At 49.3% G+C, this 19,968-nt stretch overlaps 1 protein-coding gene across 1 annotated transcript in view; it reads right to left on the bottom strand.

Moving 5' to 3' along the window:
- The window catches only part of JPH2 (junctophilin 2), a 74,494-nt gene that overhangs the window by 27,851 nt on the left and 26,675 nt on the right, over positions 1-19,968 (bottom strand). Inside the window, exon 2 of the mRNA XM_003253595.4 lies at positions 18,798-19,587. Within this exon, the coding sequence (XP_003253643.2) occupies positions 18,798-19,587 (790 nt within the window). The remainder of the gene's footprint in view (positions 1-18,797; positions 19,588-19,968) is intronic.

The following is a 19,968-nucleotide window of genomic DNA, read 5'->3' as shown; positions in this document are numbered from 1 at the left end:
ATCAGTTTCTACCACCTCCCACAGTTGGAGAAACTGAGGCTCAGGGAAGTGACGTGCCCAAGAAACGAGTGTTATCTGACCCCAAAGCCTGTGCTCTTGACCATGAATCATGTTTGTGCCTCTGTCTCTCCATCTGAAAAATGGAGAATGAGGAGATGTGGAAACAGAGGTGCAGTGAAGGGACTAGAGATGTGGTGACCAGGGAAGACTCGGGATATTACGGTCACAGTCTTCAAACCTCTGCAAGGATGTTGAGACAGACATTGCTAGCTGCCCACCAAATATCCATTCTCTCCCTCTTTCCCACTAACAGAAGCCTAATTTGTTCAGGGAAGCAACGCGTCTGGCTAAAAATATTCACCTTCTCATTCTCTACATCTAGGGAAGGTCTTCACTTCTGCACAGAGAGAAGCTGTTGCATTTGAACCTCTGCTGCCTGGAATGCAGAGGTGAAGCTAGGTGTGCAATGGCTATTTCTGAGCGTGAGGACAAAGCCATCCTCTAAGGACAGAGGGTGGGAAAGGCAGATGGAGGTGGGTCCCTGAGGGCATCATGGAGCTGCCATTCAGCCTGGCACAGCCTCTCTGATCGCATTATGTGAGAAACTAAGCCCAATGGGCGAGGCAGTAGAAGCAGCTTTTTTTTTTTTCCAAGAGAAAGGGTCTTGCTCTGTTGCCCAGGCTGGAGTGCAGTGGTGTGATCATAGCTCAATGAAGCCTTGAACTCCTGGGCTCAAGGGATCCTCCTGTGTAGCTGGGACTATAGGTGCATGCTACCACGCCTAGCTAATATTTTTATTTTTGTAGAGACAGGGTCTCACTGTGTTGCCCAGGCTGGTCTCGAACTCCTGGCCTCAAGCAATCCTCCTGCCTCTGCCTCCCAAAGAGCTGGGATTACAGGCAGGAGCTACTATGCCCAGCCACAGGCAGCTTCTATTACCTGCAGCTGAGCACAGTTCTAATCTGCACAATCCTCAAGGATAGCACCAGGACCCATGGGTAGAAACTACAGAGAAGCAGAAAGTCCTTCTGGTTTTAGCAAATCCAAAAGGCAAATCTATCAAAAGCTGGGCTGGACCATCTCAAGAGATGGCAAGCTCCCCATGCCTGGAGAGACAGACGCAGTGACTGAGTGACTGAATGACCACTTGGCAGGACGATGAAAGGCATTCTGACATTGGCTGGGGTTGGACCAAATGGCCTTGCATGCTTTAATCATACCCACTTTGGGAGGTGAGGAAAGGCCCCCAGGATGCGTGCCCAGTTATGTATGGGCAAGCGCATATGCCCTACCATGACCTGCAAGGCCCCTGAAGGCACCACCCAATAGAACTTTCAGGGATGAGGAAAATGTTCTATATCTGTGCTGTCCCAGCTATCGAACACTTGATATGTGGCTATTGAGACTGAGAAAGGAAACTTTTCCTTTCTTTAACTTCAGTTAACTTAAATAGCCACAGGTTGCTAGTGGCTCCCAGATTGTACAACATTGCCATCCATCGCCGCCACCTGCCCACACGCTCTCTGGCCTTTTCTCCCACTGCTATCCTCCCCCTCACTCCACTTCAGCCCCACTGGGCTCCTCACTGTCCCCAGAGCACGCCAAGCACATGCCCACCTCAGAGCCTTCCCTGGCCCCTCCCTCTCCCGGGCGGCTCTCCCTGACGCGGCCCCCTGGCCAACTCTTTCAGCTCCATGCCTCTGCTTCAATGTCAACGAAGCATTTCTCAGTGAGGCCAGCCCTGACCACCTATTTTGAAAGGCAACTTGCCCGACCACAGGCTCTGTCTTTATGTACCTCTGTTGTGTTGTCTGTCTCCCCAGCGGGAGGGCAAACATCATGAAGGCTGGATCTTCAGGTTTTCTTCCCCAAGAGCCTAGAACTTTACCTGGCATGGAGCAGGCTCTCAATAAGTATTTGTTGGATGTGTTTCGAGGCTGAAATAAGTAACATGGAGGGTGCCCCATGCTGTGGGTTCTTCCCATTACAGGGTGTTTAAGGCCTGACATTAGTCAGTCAACCAGGCTTCCTGGGCCACACACACCTGCTGGGTGCTACGTCAGGTGCTGGCACCTGGGACTGGAGAGCCAGGGGCACATAAAACAGGAAACCCAGACTAGAAGGGAGCTCAGAGCTCCTCTGAGGAAGAAACAGGCAAGCTGAGTGAAGCCAGATGAAAAAGAGTAGGTGTTCATGAGAGAGTAAAGGAAAAGCATTTTGGGCAAATGGAACAGCATGTGCAAAGGACTGCAGGCAGGAAAGAGAACGGCCCTTTGAAGGAAACATGGCTGAAGGCAAATGATGGGGAGAGTGGTATGAGATGAGGCCGGTGGGGTAAACAGAGCCAGACAAGAAGGGACTTGGGGGCCAAAGGAAGGAATCTGGAATTTCTCCTGAAAGCGACACCCCTGGTGCCTGCATCCCAGCTCCTGTGTCTACCCCTAGTTTCCCCCGTGGTTGTGGAGGCAAGCTCCATGTAAGGTCAGACTTACCCAGCACTGTCAGGGTCCCACACAAGCACAGCTGTCCACTTCCTGCCCAGAGCCTGCTCTGAGGCTGCAGGAGGCCCCTTCACCCTCTGCCGCATGGGAAACTCCCAGTGAATGCGGCACCGGAGCCTGCATCCATCCTTCAGACGGACAATGCTGCAGGTACTGAGGCCCGAGCTGGATCCAGTCCCCGTGGTCTGCAGTGATGCCTCGATAACATACACCTGCACTGCCTGTCCTTCTTCCTTCTCGTGCTCCCCGCTCATGTCCTCTCAGCTCCTCCCTCCTGGCATCACCTCCCCAATAAACTATCTGCACCTGAATCCTTGTCTCAGGCTCTGCTTTTGCAGGAACCTTAACGAAGGGCCCCATGAGAGTTTTGTACAGCAGCATGGCATGTGCAGGCTGACATTTTTTAAAGCTCATGCTGGCTATTGTGTGGAGAAGAGTACGGGGGCAGGAGGAGGCATGAAAAGCAGTGAGGGACCCTTGCGGAGGGGCAGGGAGAGGGGCTGGCGGCCGGCACTGAGCTGGTGGCAGTGGAGAGAGACAAATAGGGGATGGAGACAAAGAGGGGGTGCTTGGCTCCCCAAAGAACCAGAGGCTCGAGAGGCAAGGAGGGGCGACATGGAGGCCAGGTTTGGGTCATGCCTGGCTTGGGGAACCAGCCTCACCAAGTTCCATCCCTCAAGCCCTGCCTGGCTGTGAAGACCTGTTGCAAAGGGGTTATTTTTAGAGAGCTGGGTGTTTACTTGAAGGATTTAAAGATGGGCTTTATTTTTAACTCCACTCCCAATGGCAGGGACTCACTGGTATGGACTTAGGAAGTCAAGTGGAAGTTGGACTGGGCTTTGGAAACCCAGAGGAGAGAAGCGGCATTTGGGGAAGGATGAAGCTTAAAGGAGACAGCTGGCCTCACCACGTTCCACTCATCTCGGGCTCCGGGTAAGAACGATGATAAAACTGCCCATGGTCTCTCCTTACCAAGCACCCCCAAGTGCCATGGCCACGCGAAGCCCTCTACAAACATCGCCTCGTTTTGTCCTCACCATAGCCCTGGGGGGACAGGGCTGTTACTGTCCCCATTCTACAGACGAGGAAAGGGAGGCTCAGGGAAGACCGAGGACACTTGGTGGGCAAGTAACAGAGCAGGATCTGAGCCTCGATTCCTCAGCTTCCCCAGCCTGCGCTCTCAGCCGCTCTACCATTCGAAAGCATGGTCAGGCACCAAGGTCTAGGCACAGAGTGTCAGCCTGGGAGCAGCGGAGAGACTTTCTCTTCCCACTGTGGTGAAGAAGGTGGAGTTTGGCTCAGAGAATCGGAAGCCCAGCTGTGTCAGTTCTCGTGTGAGTTTGGACTGGTTTTCTCATCTGTGAAAAGGGCTAATATAATAAGTAGCACCTCCTTCATGAGGTTTAGATGAAATGAGGCATAGAAGGGAACTCAGTGTAGAGGCTGGCAGGCAGTGGTGAGAAGGGGACACTGAGAGATGCCCTGTCCATGCCAGGCACTGCTCCCAGCACTGCACATTTATCAACACCAACATGACCCTCTCCTAGGCCCCACGGGGCAGGTTCTCTCATGATCCCCACCTTAGAGATGAAGAAATGGAGATACAGGAAGCTTAGGGAAAAGCCACTTGCCCAAAGCCACAAGGCCAGTAAGAGTGCAGGACTACAGCCCAGACCCTGACCCTGGCCTGAACTCACTGACCCTGGGGCAGCCACTAGCATTCTCATTTCTACTGTTATATCAACACTCTCGGTCTGGGCCCTTCCAGCATTGACCCGAATCCCTGGGGCTTAGCTCAGAGCCAGGAGCAGGGCCAGGCACTGGTCTCACTGTGGGGAAACACTTGCATCTGTGGGAGAGGGACATTTTTCTCCCGAAGGTGCAGGCAGCTGGCCTGTATGTTCTCTGACTCTGCTACTTGGGCTAAAAAGTAAAGCTGGACCAGGTGTGGTGGCCCATGGCTGTAATCCCAACACTCTGGGAGGCCGAGGTGGGCGGATCACCTGAGCTCAGGAGTCCAAGACCAGACTGGCCAACATAGTGAAACCCCCATCTCTACGAAAAATACAAAAGTTAGCTGGGTGTGGTGGCATACCTGTAATCCCAGCTACTTGGGAGGCTGCAGCAGGAGAATCGCTTGAATGCAGGAGGAGGAGGCTGCAATAAGTCGAGATTCCACCACTGCACTCTAGCCTGAGCGACAGAGTGAAACTCAATCTCAAAAAAAAAAAAAAAAGTAAAGCTGGAAACATTCTGGAGCTAGGCCCTAAGCACCGTTTATAGAGGTGGAGGAGATAAAAACATTCCTTTCCACTTTGCAGAGTTCTGTCCCCTTTCATTTATTAATTGTGACCCAGAAGCCAACTGAGGCTTCACGAGAGCCTCCCTCACCCTGACTTCCAGCCACACTCCTCTCTGTTCTGACCCAGACTTCCTGCACAACCCTAGCTGGGTCTCTGCCCCTTGGTAGGCCTCAGTTTTTTCATCTGTGAAATGAGCACATTGGGTCTCCTCTTCCCTAAGGCACATTCCAGCTCTGACCAGCTTTTCTGAAGACTGAAGGGAGCACACTGGGTCTTTTCTCTAGTACTCTACGCTGCAAGCTTGGGAGGCCTGGCTCACCATTGTTCTTTTTTTTTTTTTTTTTTTGAGACGGAGTCTCGCTCTGTCGCCCAGGCTGGAGTGCAGTGGCGCGATCTCGGCTCACTGCAAGCTCCGCCTCCCGGGTTCAGGCCATTCTCCTGCCTCAGCCTCCCCAGCAGCTGGGACTACAGGTGCCTGCCGCCACACCCAGCTAATTTTTTGTATTTTTAGTAGAGAAAGGGTTTCACCGTGTTAGCCAGGATGGTTCTCGATCTCCTGACCTTGTGATCCACCCTCCTCGGCCTCCCAAAGTGCTGGGATTACAGGCTTGAGCCACCGTGCCTGGCCCACATGGTCACCATTGTTCTAACATCTCCCTGCTGCCAGGGACCCAGGCAAGCTCCCCTCTCTCCCCAGACCACTCAGCCTTGGAGTCACAGCTGCCTCATATATGTCTCGAGAATCCGGCTCTGACAACTCAGGAAATTCCATTCACTCCTGCACCTCAGTTTCTGGGCACAAAGGGATTTTGTCCATCTGGTAATTCACAAAGGAGGGATGTGGTGAAGGGCAGGAATCCGGAGTCGGGGGCCTTTCCAACGCTTCAAGCCCATCCTCAGGGAATTCAGTCTCGCTTAGTGGAACCTCCTGCCTATCCAGGCATCTCAGGAGGTGAGCCAGAGACACTGAGAAAAAGGACAGACACAGCCTCTGTGGATATGGGCAGTTGTTTGGAGGAGTGTTGAAGGTGGGTTCATGGAACACCAGATTTTCTTCAAAATTTTTTCAGTTTGGCAAAGATGCAAAAGACTGACAGCACACAGCGCCGGCAGCACGGGTGTGAGGAAGACTCACTCGTGTACACTGTTTGGGGGGGTTATAAATTGAGTGCAACCCTTTTGGATGTTAACTTGAGTTTTGATAATAATTAAGATGCACATTCTTTTTGACCCCAAAATTCTACTTTTAGGAATTTAGCCCATAAAGTTTCATCTGCATCTCCCTTGCAATTATTATTCTTTAAATATTTGTTGAACATACACTGGAGAGGTGGGGTGAAACACTAGATGGGGTTGGCTGGATTTTTGCTGAATTCACTCAGGGGTACTGTGGACCCTGTCAAGAGGAACCAAATTGACCAAATTGACATTTTGACAGTAATGTCAGGAGTCAGTCCCTTGCAAAGGCCCACGTGAATTGCCATTACATTCCCAATGTATTCCAGTGCTGCTTGAATGTCCCTGATGGGATATGTTGCCTGGCTGGGCCATTCCTTTAATCAGCCCTGTGAGCAAGGACATTGGTCCAAGGCTGTTCACTGCGGCCTCACTGGTGATCAAGAAAACATGAAATGGTTTCAATCTCCATCAAAAGAGATCTGGTTAAATGAATCATGGTACCTCCACGCTACGGACTAGCATACAGCTGCTAAAGGGAGGAAGATAAATCTACGTGCATAACATAAAAAGATCTCAAAACATATTACATCAAAAACGCAAGTTACAGAACATTATGTAGGTAGTCCTAGTTATGAAAAACAAAAACAAAACCAGAATAGATAAGTAGAAGAATTCTATAAGCAAATTGTAAACAACGGTCACTTCAGAGGTGCAATGAGGGTGGAAGTAGAACAGGGGATTTATTACCTTTTTATTTTGTATGTGTATGACCTTCCTTGGATTTTGCGTGTGTAAGATCTTCCTTGGATTTTAATGACAGGGATGTTGTTTAGAACAATGTAAGAAAAGAAGAAAGAGACAGAAACTCACCATATCTGAGGTGGCAGCATAGGGTGATGGCTTAGAACATAGACTCAGGTCCAGAATCTCAGCTCTGTCACTTACTGGCTGTGTGACTTAGGGCATGTTAAAAACGAAACAAGGGCTAGGCATGGTGGCTCATGCCTGTAATCCCAGCACTTTGGGAGGCTGAGGCGGGTGGATCATTTGAAGTCAGGAGTTCAAGACCAGCCTGGCCAACATGGTGAAACCCTGTTTCTACTAAAAATACAAAAATTAGCCAGCAGTAGTGGCGCACACTCCCAGCTACTCGGGAGGCTGAGGCAGGAGAATTGCTTGACCCTGGGAGGCAGAGGTTGTGGTGAGCCAAAATCATACCACTGCACTCCAGCCTTGGTGACAGAATGAGACCTTCTCTCAAACAACAGCAACAACAACAAAAACAAACAAACAAAAAAACCTCTCTATATGCCTAAGCTAGAATTAAATGAGTTAATTTAGCTGAGCACTTAGTGGCTGCCACATATTAAGTCCTCAATGAATGTCATCCAATAGTGTTGGCCATTATTATCCCAGATCTCCTGGGATTCCCTGAGACAGCTGAGGCTGAGAGGTGGGACTGGAAATGGGTGTTGAGGCTGGGTCAGCCCCCAGGTCTCCTGACTCCTGTTCCAGTGCTCCTTCTGCTCTACGTGCCTGCCTCTGTTTCTGACACAAGGCCTTCCCCTAACAGATGAGGAAAGGGAGTGTGGTGAGGAAACAAGGAAAGGAAACAAAGGGTTCTTCATTTCTTTCCCACCTGCTGACAATGTCCTGGATGCAGAAAGGGGGAATGTGTTGTGCCAAGGCGACCCGAGCTGCCGCGTGGCCTCAGGTTCGTTACGGTCCTCTGTGTGTGGGCTCTGGGTATTTCCCCTCCCTTCTCCCCCACGATCTAAGGTGGGCATCTCTGGACACCTGCAAGCCCCCGATTCAACACCGGGCAGACTGCCACCTCAACAATCTCCTTCCTCCAATTAAAAAAATCAACAGTCGGCCGGGCACGGTGGCTCACGCCTGTAATCCCAGCATTTTGGAAGGCCCAGGGAGGCGGATCACGAGGTCAGGAGATCGAGACCATCCTGGCTAACATGGTGAAACTCTGTCTCTACTAAAAAAATACAAAAAAAAATTAGCCGGGTGTGGTGGTGAGTGCCTGTAGTCCCAGCTACTCGGAAGGCTGAGGCAGGAGAATGGTGTCAACCTGGTAGGCAGAGCTTGCAGTGAGCTGAGATTGCGCCACTGCACTCCAGGCTGGGCAGCAGAGCGAGACTCCGTCTCAAAAAAAAAAAAAAAATCAACATTCTCCCTCCTGCAATTAAAAAAAAAAAAAAAAGAACACAAGAAGGACAATTTGACTAACCGTGCCCCAGGCTTCTGAAGCCCAAGCCCAGCCTCCTGATGGTACTACCAGGCCCTCCCTTCCCACCCCAGTGGCTCTGCCATGTTTCAGGTCTCCACCATCTCCCCAGATCCCTGCAGCAGCCTCCTCACTGATGCCCAGCCTACAGCCTAGCCCTTGCCATATTCTCGCTACAAGAGCCATGGTCCAGGTGTGGGCATATACATTTGGGCAGGCCGCTCCCAGCTCTCGTGGCTACCCACTCACAAAACGGGACAGGGTAGCATATAGCACACATATATGATTTCTCCGCCTGCATGATATTTGTCATGTGTGTGAGTGTGTGTATGTGTGCATGTGTGTAGCCACACGTTGGTGAGTTTTCCTGCATGGATGTGAGAGCTTTGGGGTTTAGTGACATATGTGCTAGGTCTCTCTCCCCGTTTCCCTGCTGCTCCATCCCACTGCCTGTGACCCTGCCCTTTTCTTCACCACCTCCTTCTGCTTCTCCCCAACCCCTGCTCCTAAATCAAGTCCTCCAATTTGTTATGCTGAGCACTTAAGAACTGGAAGATTTTGTGCACGGCGCAGTGGCTCATGCCTGTAATCCCACCACTTTGGGAGGCCGAAGCAGTGGGTCACTCGAGGTCAGGAGTTTGAGACCAGCCTGGCCAACATGGCGAAACCCCATCTCTACTAAAATTACAAAAATTAGCTAGGAGTGGCGGCACATGCCTGCAATTCCAACTACTGGGGAGGCTGAGGCATGAGAATTGCTTGAACCCAGGAGGTGGAGGTTGCAGTGAGACGAGATCATGCCACTGCACTCCAGCCTGGGTGACAGAGCAAAAAAAAAAAAAAAAAAGAATTGGAAGATTTCATACTAACCAGACATTACGTGCCCCTGATGTGATACGATATGAAGTACACAGAACTATTTATTAAGTTTTCATGCCAGAAAAATCTAATCTGAATCCATGTGAGATAGAATTTACAGGAAGTACAGGAAAGAGAGAAACAAGTTAAACAGCACCATAAGGAATCAGCCTGACAAATCCAGAAGATGTCATGTCATAAAAAAAATGAGGAGGATGGTTCTAGACTAAGAGATTTAGGACACAGCTCCCAACCTGAAAATAAAATTTAAAAACAATTCTACTTAAAGTAGCAGCAAAAAGAATAAAACATTTAGAAATAAATTTAGCAAAATAAGTATAAAATTGTACACTGAAAGCTATAAAGCTTCATTGAAAAAAGTTAAAGGCTTAAATAAATTGAAAGGTGCTCCATGTTCATGGATTGGGAGATTTAAAATTGTTAAAAGGGCAATATTCCCCCAGTTGACCTACAGGTTTAACAAAATTCCTATCAAAATCCCAGCGGCCTTTTTTTCCCCTGAAGAAATTGACAAGCTGATGCTAAAATCCATATGGAAATGCAAGGAACTCAAAATATCCAAGATAATCTTGAAAAAGAAGAACAAAATTAGAGGACTCAACATTTCCCAACTTCAAAACTTAGTACAGTGGGGAGGGGGGAGGGATAGCATTAGGAGATATACCTAATGCTAAATGACGAGTTAATGGGTGCAGCACACCAACATGGCACATGTATACATATGTAAAAAACCTGCACGTTGTGCACATGTACCCTAAAACTTAAAGTATAATAATAATAAAAAAAATACTTAGTGCAAAGCTGCAGTAATGAAGACTAGCCTCTGGCATAAGGATGGATGTATATAGATCATTGGAACAGAATTGAGAGTCTAGTCAATAAATAACAACAAAAAGACAAATACAGGCCAGGGGTGGTGGCTCATGCCTGTAATCCCAGCACTTTGGGAGGCCTAGGTGGGTGGATCACTTGAGGCCAGGAGTTCAAGACTAGCCTGGGCAGCATAGCAAGACCTCATCTCTACAAATAATTTTTTTTTAATTAGCCAGTTGTAGTGGCATGCACCTGTAGCCCCAGCTACTTGGGAGGCTGAGGTGGGAGGATCACTTGAGCCTGGGTGGTGGAGGCTGCAGTGAGCTGACATGACAACATTGCACTCCAGCCTGGGCAACAAAGCGAGACCCTGTCTCAAAAACAAAACAAAAAGACAAAGTAAATATGGAAAAATTGCTAAGAATTATTAAATCCAGTTAATGGATACATGCGTGTTCATTATATCACTCTATATATATGCTTCATATTTTCCCATAATAAAAAGTCAAAAAATGGAAATTTTTATAACATAATGCAAATCTCTAGTTTATCTTGGAAAATCAAGAGTTGGCTGGGCACAGTGGCTCACGCCTGTAATCCCAGCACTGTGGGAGGCTGAGGCGCGTGGATCACGTGAGGTCAGGGGTTTGAGACCAGCCTGGCCAACATGGAGAAACCCCTCCTCTACTAAAAATACAAAAATTGGCTGGGCGTGGTGGCGCATGCCTGTAATCCCAGCTACTTGGGAAGCTGAAGCAGGAGAATCGCTTGAACCCAGGAGGCGGAGGTTGCAGCAAGCTGAGATCATGCCATTGCACTCCAGCCTGGGCGACAGAGCAAGACTGTCTCAAAAGGAAAACAAAAAGAAAGAAAAATCAAGAGCTGTGCTAACATTGAATCCATGTTTCTCCAGGGCAGCCATTAGCTAGGAAGCAGCAGCTCCCGCCAAGGGGGCTTGCAGAGACCAGGGAGACCTGGTTCCCATGGTCCCACTACCCTCTAGTGAGTAGGACACAAGCCTGCGGCCTGCCTGGCCCCTGGAACCTTTTAGCTTGTAACGTCAGACTCTCACTCCACCAGGCATTCAAAGCCCGTATTAACCTGGCCCTGGGCTGCCTTCTCAGCCTCATCTCTAATCTTTCCCCACCCATTCCAGCATTCTGGATGACTCACTGCTCCCAAAATACATCATGCACATTCCTACCTTCATGTCTTTGCACATGCTAGTTCCTCTACCTGGAACGACCTTTCTCTCTCTTTTCCACCTGGCAGACTCCCAACCAGTGGTGGCCCCTGCAGGGAGCTTTCCCAGACCTCCTCTGGGGCAGTTAGTTGCTCTTTCCATTGGACCCAATCAATTTCAGCTCCTTCCTCCCTTTCCACCACCGACTGTCCAATCCCTGCATGGCTTCGCCCTCAACATGGGGGTGTCCAGAGGACGCTGCCCACACTGATTCACCACTGGGTGTCCAGCGCCCTGGCACAAGCCTGGCACAGGGTAAGTGCTTATTAAAGTTTGTGAAGGAAAACCAACCGAAGGTCAGATCGTGGTTAAGAGCATTCTAGAGCCAGGTCACCTGGCTTCAACTCCCAGCTCTCCCATGACTCAGCTGTGCAACCTCTTTGAGAAACTTAACCTGTCTGTGCCTCAGTTTTTTCATCTGTAAAATGAGAATAACAGTACCTTCCTTGCAGGGTTGTTTTGAGGATTAAATAAATTAATATATCCCCACTGGGCATGGTAGCTCACACCTATAATCCCAGCTTTTAGAGAGGCTAAGGCAGGAGGATAGCTTGAGCCCAGGAGCTCAAGACCTACCTGGGCAATATAGCAAGACCCCATTCTCCACAAAAAAGGGGAAAAAAGTTAATACAGGTAAGGTACTTAAAATCATGCCCGGCTCCCAGAAATAAGAACTAGATGAATGCATATTAAATAAAAATTAAATAAGCAGGCTCAAAGATGGGCAATTACCAAGACCCTCCCTGAGACCTAGTCCAGTGTCAGGCCCTCTTCCCTCCGCTGTGTTCCTCATGGTGTGGAAATGAGTGTTGGCAGTGCAGAGTCACAGCCTGAAGTGACACCAAATCCATTTTGCTTATTAATTAAGGAAAAGGCCTCTGTAGGTGCCTACGGCTCTTTCATACAGGTCAATCTCTTGCCAATTTCTCTTTTAAACAAAAAGAAACTTTAGGCTCAGTGCCTTTGGGCATCAGTAGTTTGACGTGGAACTTGAATAGCATTGTTCTGTTTTCAGAACTTCCTGTGATATTCATTTCGTATTTTCAATAGTGATTAGAAAGTCTTCCTTTTCAATAAATGTACTTACATATTTTTAAGTAAGTTGATTCAAAGATGAAGATTAAGACAGTAAGTAGAGATGCTGTGTGAATGTAACAAAAACTGGGATTGGGGCCTGCAGAAGATGAACATTTGGGAAGCACAGTTGTAGGGACTGAGAGAGAAGACAGGGCCTTCCCTTGGGGCAATTTCATTCTTGGGTCAGTACAGAATGATACAGGATTGATAATAACAGCTTACACCTCCTTGCCTGCTTTCCAAGCACCAGCCCTTTACATGAACTATTTCTTTTACTCTCTGCAGCGCTACTTTCAGGGAGGAGGTAATATAATTCCCATTTGATTAAAGAGGAAAGTGAGCCCAGAGGGGTGAGGTAACTTGCCTAAGGTCACACAGTTTATAAGAGGCCGAAGCCAGATTCAAACCTAGGTCCATCGAATGCCACTGCCCATGGACCACATGGGTTCCTGCTCACCAGAGAAATTCAGCCCCCAGCAACTCAAAAAACCAACTCTAAGCTATGATCAGCTTCGGAGTTTCCAGAGCCAGCATGGGGAGGAGATGGAGGTGGGGCGCTGAGGGGATAGAAGACAGACGGATGCCACCCTGGTACAAAACCTGAGATGCTCCAAACCTCACACCCTAGGACAACTGAGAACTCAGGGCCATGCGCTGCCTCTGCCACGGGGGCACAACAGCAGGAAGACTAGACAACAGCAATGGCAGCTGACGCTTACAGACTACTTCCTGCTGGTCAGCCCTGTGGCGTGTGTATATACCCTTCGTATAGAGGCTCTGCTTCAACCTTGTGAAAACTCTTCGAGGTGGGTCTTCTAGAAATTAGAAATTTGAGGTCTGGAGGGAAGAAAAGATATAGCAAGCAAGGGGCTGAGTCTAAGCCTTACTCTTAACACTCACTGTGCTCCTTCCAGAAAACAGGCATTTGTCAGGGTGTTGGCATGACAACCTGAAAACTTTAGGCGCCTCCCCAAACATACCAGCTTCCCTCCACAATCCAGTATCTATGACCTTAAAAGGCATCACAAAAGAGTTCTTAGCTACAAAATCAGAAGACATAAATCTAGTTCTCTCTCGATCGCTTTGTGGCTGTGAGTGTATCTAGATCCTTTTCTGCGCCTCAGTCTCCCCAACTGCTCAGTGACAGGGCTGGGACTACTCTGAGGGCCCTGAATAGGTCTACAGCAACACTGTCCAATAAAAATATAACATGTATCACATCGTAATTTTAAATGTTCTAGTAGCCACATTCAAAAAAGTAAAAAGAAACAGTACAATTAATTTTAATAATGTATTTTGTCAAACCTGCTGTATCTAAAATGTAACCATTTCAATATGCAATCAATATTTTAAAAATGATTAATAGGTTACTTTACATTCTTTTCATACTAAGTATTTGAAATCCAGGATGTTTCACATTTACAGCTCCATTTGGACCAGCCACATTCCAAATGCCCAGTAGCCATGTATGGCAAGCAGATACCATACTGGACAGCCCAGGTCAAGAATCTTTTTCAATCCATAGCTCATTTTACAGGGAAGAGCTGTCTCCTTTCTCCCTTCTCTTAGGAAAGATGTCCTCATCGTAGCCTCTGGGCTGACAAGTTCCACATAAGCCCGGAGGGAGGAGCTGGAAGCCGCAATGGAGAGAAAGCCTGGGCCTGCCTGGGTGTGAAGAGGCCATGGCTGCTGGGGATGCTTTCTGTCTCTCCACAGCCAGATTACTCACGAAGCCCCAGGGATGGGGAGAGTCCCTGAGGAAGATGGCCACAATCCTGCTTTTCCTTCTGACCCCAAAATTCCCTTAATTGGAAATCCAGTCTGAGCTTGAAACCCATCCAGGCAGCCACCTCCACCCATGGCAACATCTCCATGGGCACGCAGGACTCTTGCCCCAGACACACAAGGAATCCAATCCCACAGCAGCACCGCATGCAAGAGGCTGGATCCCAGCTTCTCAGTCCCCAGGCTCACTTCCCGGCTGTGGGCCTGGCAGCCTTCTCGGTGGGAGCTCGAAACCTCCACATGCAGGGGCACAGGCACTGGCAGGAAGGACCAGGAGGGCAAGGAAAATAAGGGGGCATCCCTCCTTCTCCCCAAACTTCCACTTCCTCACCTTTAAAATCAAATGTTGTTAGATCATAGCAATGATTGTCTTTACTGCTGGCTGCCCTGTGCCAGGCATTTTACAGGCATTAGCTCACCTACTCCTAACCGCCCTATGAAGAAAGAGGATCCCAGGGTCAGAGTGGTGAAGCAACTTGGGCAAGGTCACACAGCTCTTCAGGAGAAGAGCTGGGGTTCCAATTTCACGGTCTTCTGAATCAAGAACCTAAGCTCCTTCCTGCTGTGCTCTGCCAAATTGGCCCAGGGTGGTCCAGGACAGTCTGGGCTTACACTTATCATAACCAGATACATTTAGTGTAATTATTTAAAATGTTCCCTTTGGAAGAAGGAGCAAATCTTCTATACAGAGGAATTTTAAATAATATAGGTAGATATTCCCCCCTCCAAATGGTGCGCCTGAATTCCAGACCCTTCTCCCTCTTGAGTGTGGGCTGCACTGAGTGTCTGAATTCCAAAGGATGGAGCGGGAAAAGAGGAAATAGTAACTGTACATAAGAGAAACCTGGCCGACCCACTTTAGCCAAGTGATCAAAGTTAACATCCTCAGTTTATAAGAAACATATCAGACAAACCCAAATTGGGGGACACTCTACAAACTGTCTCATCAGTACTCCTCAAAACTGGGGCTGGGCATGGTGGCTCACACCTGTAATACAAGCACTTTGGGAGGCCAAAGTGGGAGGATCACTTGAGGCCAGGATTTCGAGAACAGCCTGGCCAATATGGCAAAACCCCGTCTCTATTAAAAATACAAAAATTAGCCAGGTGTGGTGGTGCACACCTGTGGTCCCAGCTACTTTGGTGACTGAGGCCCAAGAATCGCTTGAATCCAGGAGGCGGAGGTTGCAGTGAGCCAAGATGGCACCACTGCACTCCAGCCTGGGCAACACAGTGAGACCCTGCCTCAAAAAAAAAAAAAAAACTGTCAAGGACACACAAAAAAAGCAAAGAATGAGAAACTATCACAGACCAAAGGGAACCAAGGAGACCTGACAACTAAATGCAGTGTATGATCCTTCAGGATATCCTGAAGCAGGAAGAAGACATTCATGGAAAAACTAGTGAAATGCAAATAAAGTCTGGAGTTCAGTGAAGAGTTATGTGCCATGTTGGTTTTGACAAATGTATTATGATAACGTAAGAAGTTAACAATAGGGGAAAATCGGTAGAGTGTATGGGAACTCTTTGTATTCTTTTTGGAACTTTTCTGTAAATCTAAAATTATTCCCACCTAAAAGTTTTATTTTTAAAAAGTGCTCCCTTTCACTCATAGAAGTGTTCAGGTTTACACAATAAATTATATGAGCACGTCGTCATAAGCCTGGTCCTGCCTGTGTTAGACCATTTGTGCCACTTTAACAGAACACCTGGGACTGGGTCATTTGTAGGGGAAGTCTAAGGTCAAGGCACCAGTGGGTTCAGTGTCTGGTGAGGCCATTATCTTCCTCCAAGATGGCACCTTGCACACTACATTCTCCGGAGGGGAAGAAGGTTGGATCCTCACACAGCAGAAGGCAGGAGTGCCAAGAGACAAAAAGGGGTCAAACTCACCCTTTTAAAAGGGATTTAATCCCACCCATGAGGATTAATCACCTCTCAAAGATTAGTCTCAGAACTAATCACCTCTCAAAGTTCCCATGTCTTAATGTTACAATGACAATTAAATTTCAACATGAGTTTTGGAGGGGATAAACATTCAAACTATAGTCTCCTCTAACCAAGAAGTTTTAAAAAATCACCCATACCTTCTGTCCCCTTTAGTGATGCCAACTGCTCACACATTTATAGCAGTGTAAAGTTTACAAAGTTTAGCATTAGCAAGATGTGCTAGTTAAAGTTTTCGAATCAGAAAGCTAGAGACTGATGCCTGGGTTCTCCCACTTGCTTGCCAGGTAGTCTTGGGCATGTTACATTCGTTCCCTGGGCCTCAGTTTCCATGTCTGTAAAATGAATTCATTGTACGATGACAATGACTAGTCATATTTATCAAGCCATGTCTGGTGTCTGACACTGTAGTGGTGACTGTGATGGGCTACCCAGATTCCCCTTCAGGACTGAGGGACTTATTTCTCCCACTCCCAGCTACTCAGAGAGTTGCCAGCTGTCAGCCCTCTCCAGGGATTGCCCTTGACTGAAGAGAGCTGTCCAGCCCTAGTCAAGCCTCCTTCTGGAGGGTAGCCTGCATACAAATGTGGAGAGTATAAAAGATCCAGCTCCCTCATCCTAGCTTGGGATGACCTTGAAGGTCATCTCCACTGCAGAGCATCCCTTATGGTTGGCTGAGGCTTTGCTGAGACTGCATTGCAACCCAGTGTCTCCCACCACCCAGTCCGGCCTTCTTCCCTTTCCCACAAGTGTTGATCCAGAGAGTGCTCCCTATACATTTCCTGCATGTTAATCTTCATCTCAAAGTCTGCTTCCTGGGAAACTCAACTCACAATAGGATTGTGAGCCACCTGACCTGCACTGTCGTTCCTAACCCTTAGACCAACTTGTCTTTATAGATGAGACCACTGAGATTAGAGAAGAAAATGGAACTGGCCAAGGACATACAAAGAAATGGCGGTGCCACAGATGGAGAAACTGACACTCAGACAGGCCAACTGATCTGCCCAGGTCAATGAGCTAAAAAATGGCAGGGCCAGGATTTGGCCCTAGGCCTGCTTAACTCTGAAGACCATGTGCCCAGTCTCCTGCCCAGGCCATTTACATCCCCAGGAGGATTGCTACAGCCCCAGGACAGGCGAGTGCCTTTTACCACCCTCCAGCCAGACCACACTGCTGCTGTCCCTGCAGCTCACTCCAAATTTGCAAAATGAGAATAAGAACAGTATCTACCTCTTCAGGACCTTGTCAGATTAAATGAGTTAATATACGTAGAGACCTCAGAATAGTGACCGGCACCTAGAGAATCCTATTTAAGTGGTGGGTTAAAAACAAATCATGTAAGTCATGTAAAGCTGCATCTGTGATGCGCTCTAAGGACAGAACGGTAGCTGGCAGTGGACCTCATCAGCTCTCTAAGGGAGTCAGGCTTGACCTGAGCTCTGAAGGAGGAGTAGAGGTTAAGTGAGTGGCAAAGGAACTGGTATGAACAAAAGCTCTGTGGCAGGAGGAACTAAAGAAGGAAGAACCAGCACAGAGGGAAGAAAACTCCAGGCTCAGGGAAAGAATGATAAAAAATAAGGCTGAGTAAGAGGGTGGGAACCTGATTATAAAAGGCCACTCACTAACTGAGTGATTTTGGACAAGTCACCTTATCTCTCTGAGCCTCACTTAGCTCATCTGCAAAACAGCAATAAACATGGTACCTATCATAAGGTTGTTAAAGGGACTGAGTGAGTCACTATTTGTGAACCACTTAAAATTGCCTTGTACCTAGTAGGTGCCACAAATGTTTGGAGACAACATTAGAACTTTATCTGAAGTACAATGAGAAGACTTAAAGGGGTTTGAATGTAGATGATAGGGTGGGTGTTTAGTAGATGGGAAGGTGGATGGATGCATGGGTAGATGGATAGGTGGGGGTGGTTGAATGAATAGAAGTTTGGTTGAGTGATAGAGGTGGCTGGCTGGGTGGTTGGATGACCAGGTGGGTGCACGGGAGTAGATGTTATTTTAATGAATGGAAGTGTCGCTGGGTGGATAAATGGAAGTACTTGAGTGAATGGACGCGTGGCTGGATGTTAAGATGTGTGGCTGGGCAGCTGGAAGCAGCTGAGTGAATGCACGTGATTGGTGGGTGAGGGGACGGGTGAGTGGTTGAAAGGGTATCTGTATGTTTGAATGGGCATCTGGGTAGTTGGATGGGTGGTTGAGTCCATAAATGGATGAGTGATTAGCTGGTTGGGTAGGTAAAAGGATGAAAAATTGGGTAGGTTGGATGGAATAGATGAGTAAATATTTGAGTGAATGGGTGGTTGTTCAGGTAGATGTTAGGCTGTTGTTCAGGTGGATGTTCAGGTGTGATGTGGGACTGGAGGTGGGTGTGTGGGTGGAGGAGCTGTTCAGTGAGTGTTAGAGAAGTTAGCCAATGAAGGAATTGGGTGGATTTGGGTGGATGTTTGGGTGGTTGACTGCGAGGTTGTATGGATAGATGGATGACTGGATGACTGGGTGGGTAAACAGGAAGTGGAATGGGTAGGGGAATGGAGTGGATGACTGGAGAGATGGTTGTTCAGGTGGGTATTAGAAAGGTTGGGTGAGTGGTAGGGTGAAGTCAGTGGAGGGGCTGGGTGTAATTGAGTGATGGATGGATGGATGGGTGAGTGAACAGGAGCCACCGGCTCCCTAAGAGCCACCAATTAACCCCCTGAAGGTGATGGGGGTAAAAGAAGCAGAATCAGGCTTGGAGACAGGGCCTCCTAGGTTGTCCTGCCCCAGGATCCCCTTCCTCTACGGGAGGCGACCCCTTCTCACCCCCACCGCTGTCCTACCTGGAGGCGGCAATCTCGGCCTTCTGGCGCGCAATGGCAGCGGCGCGCTGGGCACCCTCCACACTGTGCTCCACTTTCTGGCGGACCTTGTTGCTCTTGAGCTGCAGCATGCGGCGCTTGGTGTCCTTGACCAGCACGTTGTGGCGGTACTTGCCCTCCTCGCGGTGGCCGTCGGGCAGCGTGGTGCAGCCATAGCCGTGGCGCAGGTTGTCCAGCCACTCGCCCTCGTAGCGGAGGCCACTGGAGCGTTCGCTCACGCCGAAGCCTGAGCGTTTGTCGTTCTTCCACTCGCCCATGTAGGTCTCGGTGGTGGTGGCGTCGATATCGGCCTCGAAGGGTGCGGCCTCGTCGGCGCCCTCGGCGGCCTCTCCCAGGCTGGTGGTGGACGCGGCGTCGCTGGCGCCCGAGCTGAGGTCGCTCTTAAGGAAGCTGACACGGCTGCGCTGGCTGCCCAGGGACGTACGCGACTCTGCACGCCGCAGCTTGCCCAGCAGCGCGCCTCGCTGGAAGAGGCCGCCGCCTTTGGGCGCCCGCGCGGCCGCTTCGGCATTGGCCAGAAGGCTGAGCGCGAAGCCGCCGCGCGGGATGGCTGGCGAGGGCAGCGCTGGGCCGTCGGAGGCCGGCGAGGCGGGCGAGTCCGGGGCCACCGTGCCGTTGCTGTGCTCACTGCGCAGGGACGACAGCGACGTGCGCAGCGGCGAGCGCACCACCACGGCCATCCCGTAGGGCACGCTCTGGCGCACTCCGTAGCCGTGGCGCATGCCGTTGGTGAACTGGCCTTGGTACGTCCCTGCGGGCGAGGAGAGGGCGCATCAGTAGGCGGCACGACGGGTCCCCGCGTGTGCACGGTGGCCTGGGAGGGCAAGGGCAGGAGTGGGCAAGGAGGTGTGGGACCGAGAGAGAGGCGCACGGCCGTCTGAGGATCAGAGTGCATAGTGCTATGAGTGTTTGAGTCTACTCGAGTGTGCAATAACACGAGTGGGTGAGCCAGGAGCAGCTTGCACCATGGTGGGAATATTTACGTTGGTGGGAACATGGCAAGGTCACAAGTCGTGAACGGATAAGCCAGTGAGTTTGCATGGTAGAGTGAATGTTGGAGACCATGGGCTTGTGTGTGTATTTGTGCAAGATCGTGTGTACAAGACACTTGTGGGCATGCATATCGGTGTCT

The sequence above is a fragment of the Nomascus leucogenys genome, chromosome 13 (genome assembly GCF_006542625.1).
Source record: "Nomascus leucogenys isolate Asia chromosome 13, Asia_NLE_v1, whole genome shotgun sequence".
In the NCBI taxonomy this organism is placed as follows: domain Eukaryota; kingdom Metazoa; phylum Chordata; class Mammalia; order Primates; family Hylobatidae; genus Nomascus; species Nomascus leucogenys.
This window is presented reverse-complemented; position numbering and strand designations above follow the sequence as displayed.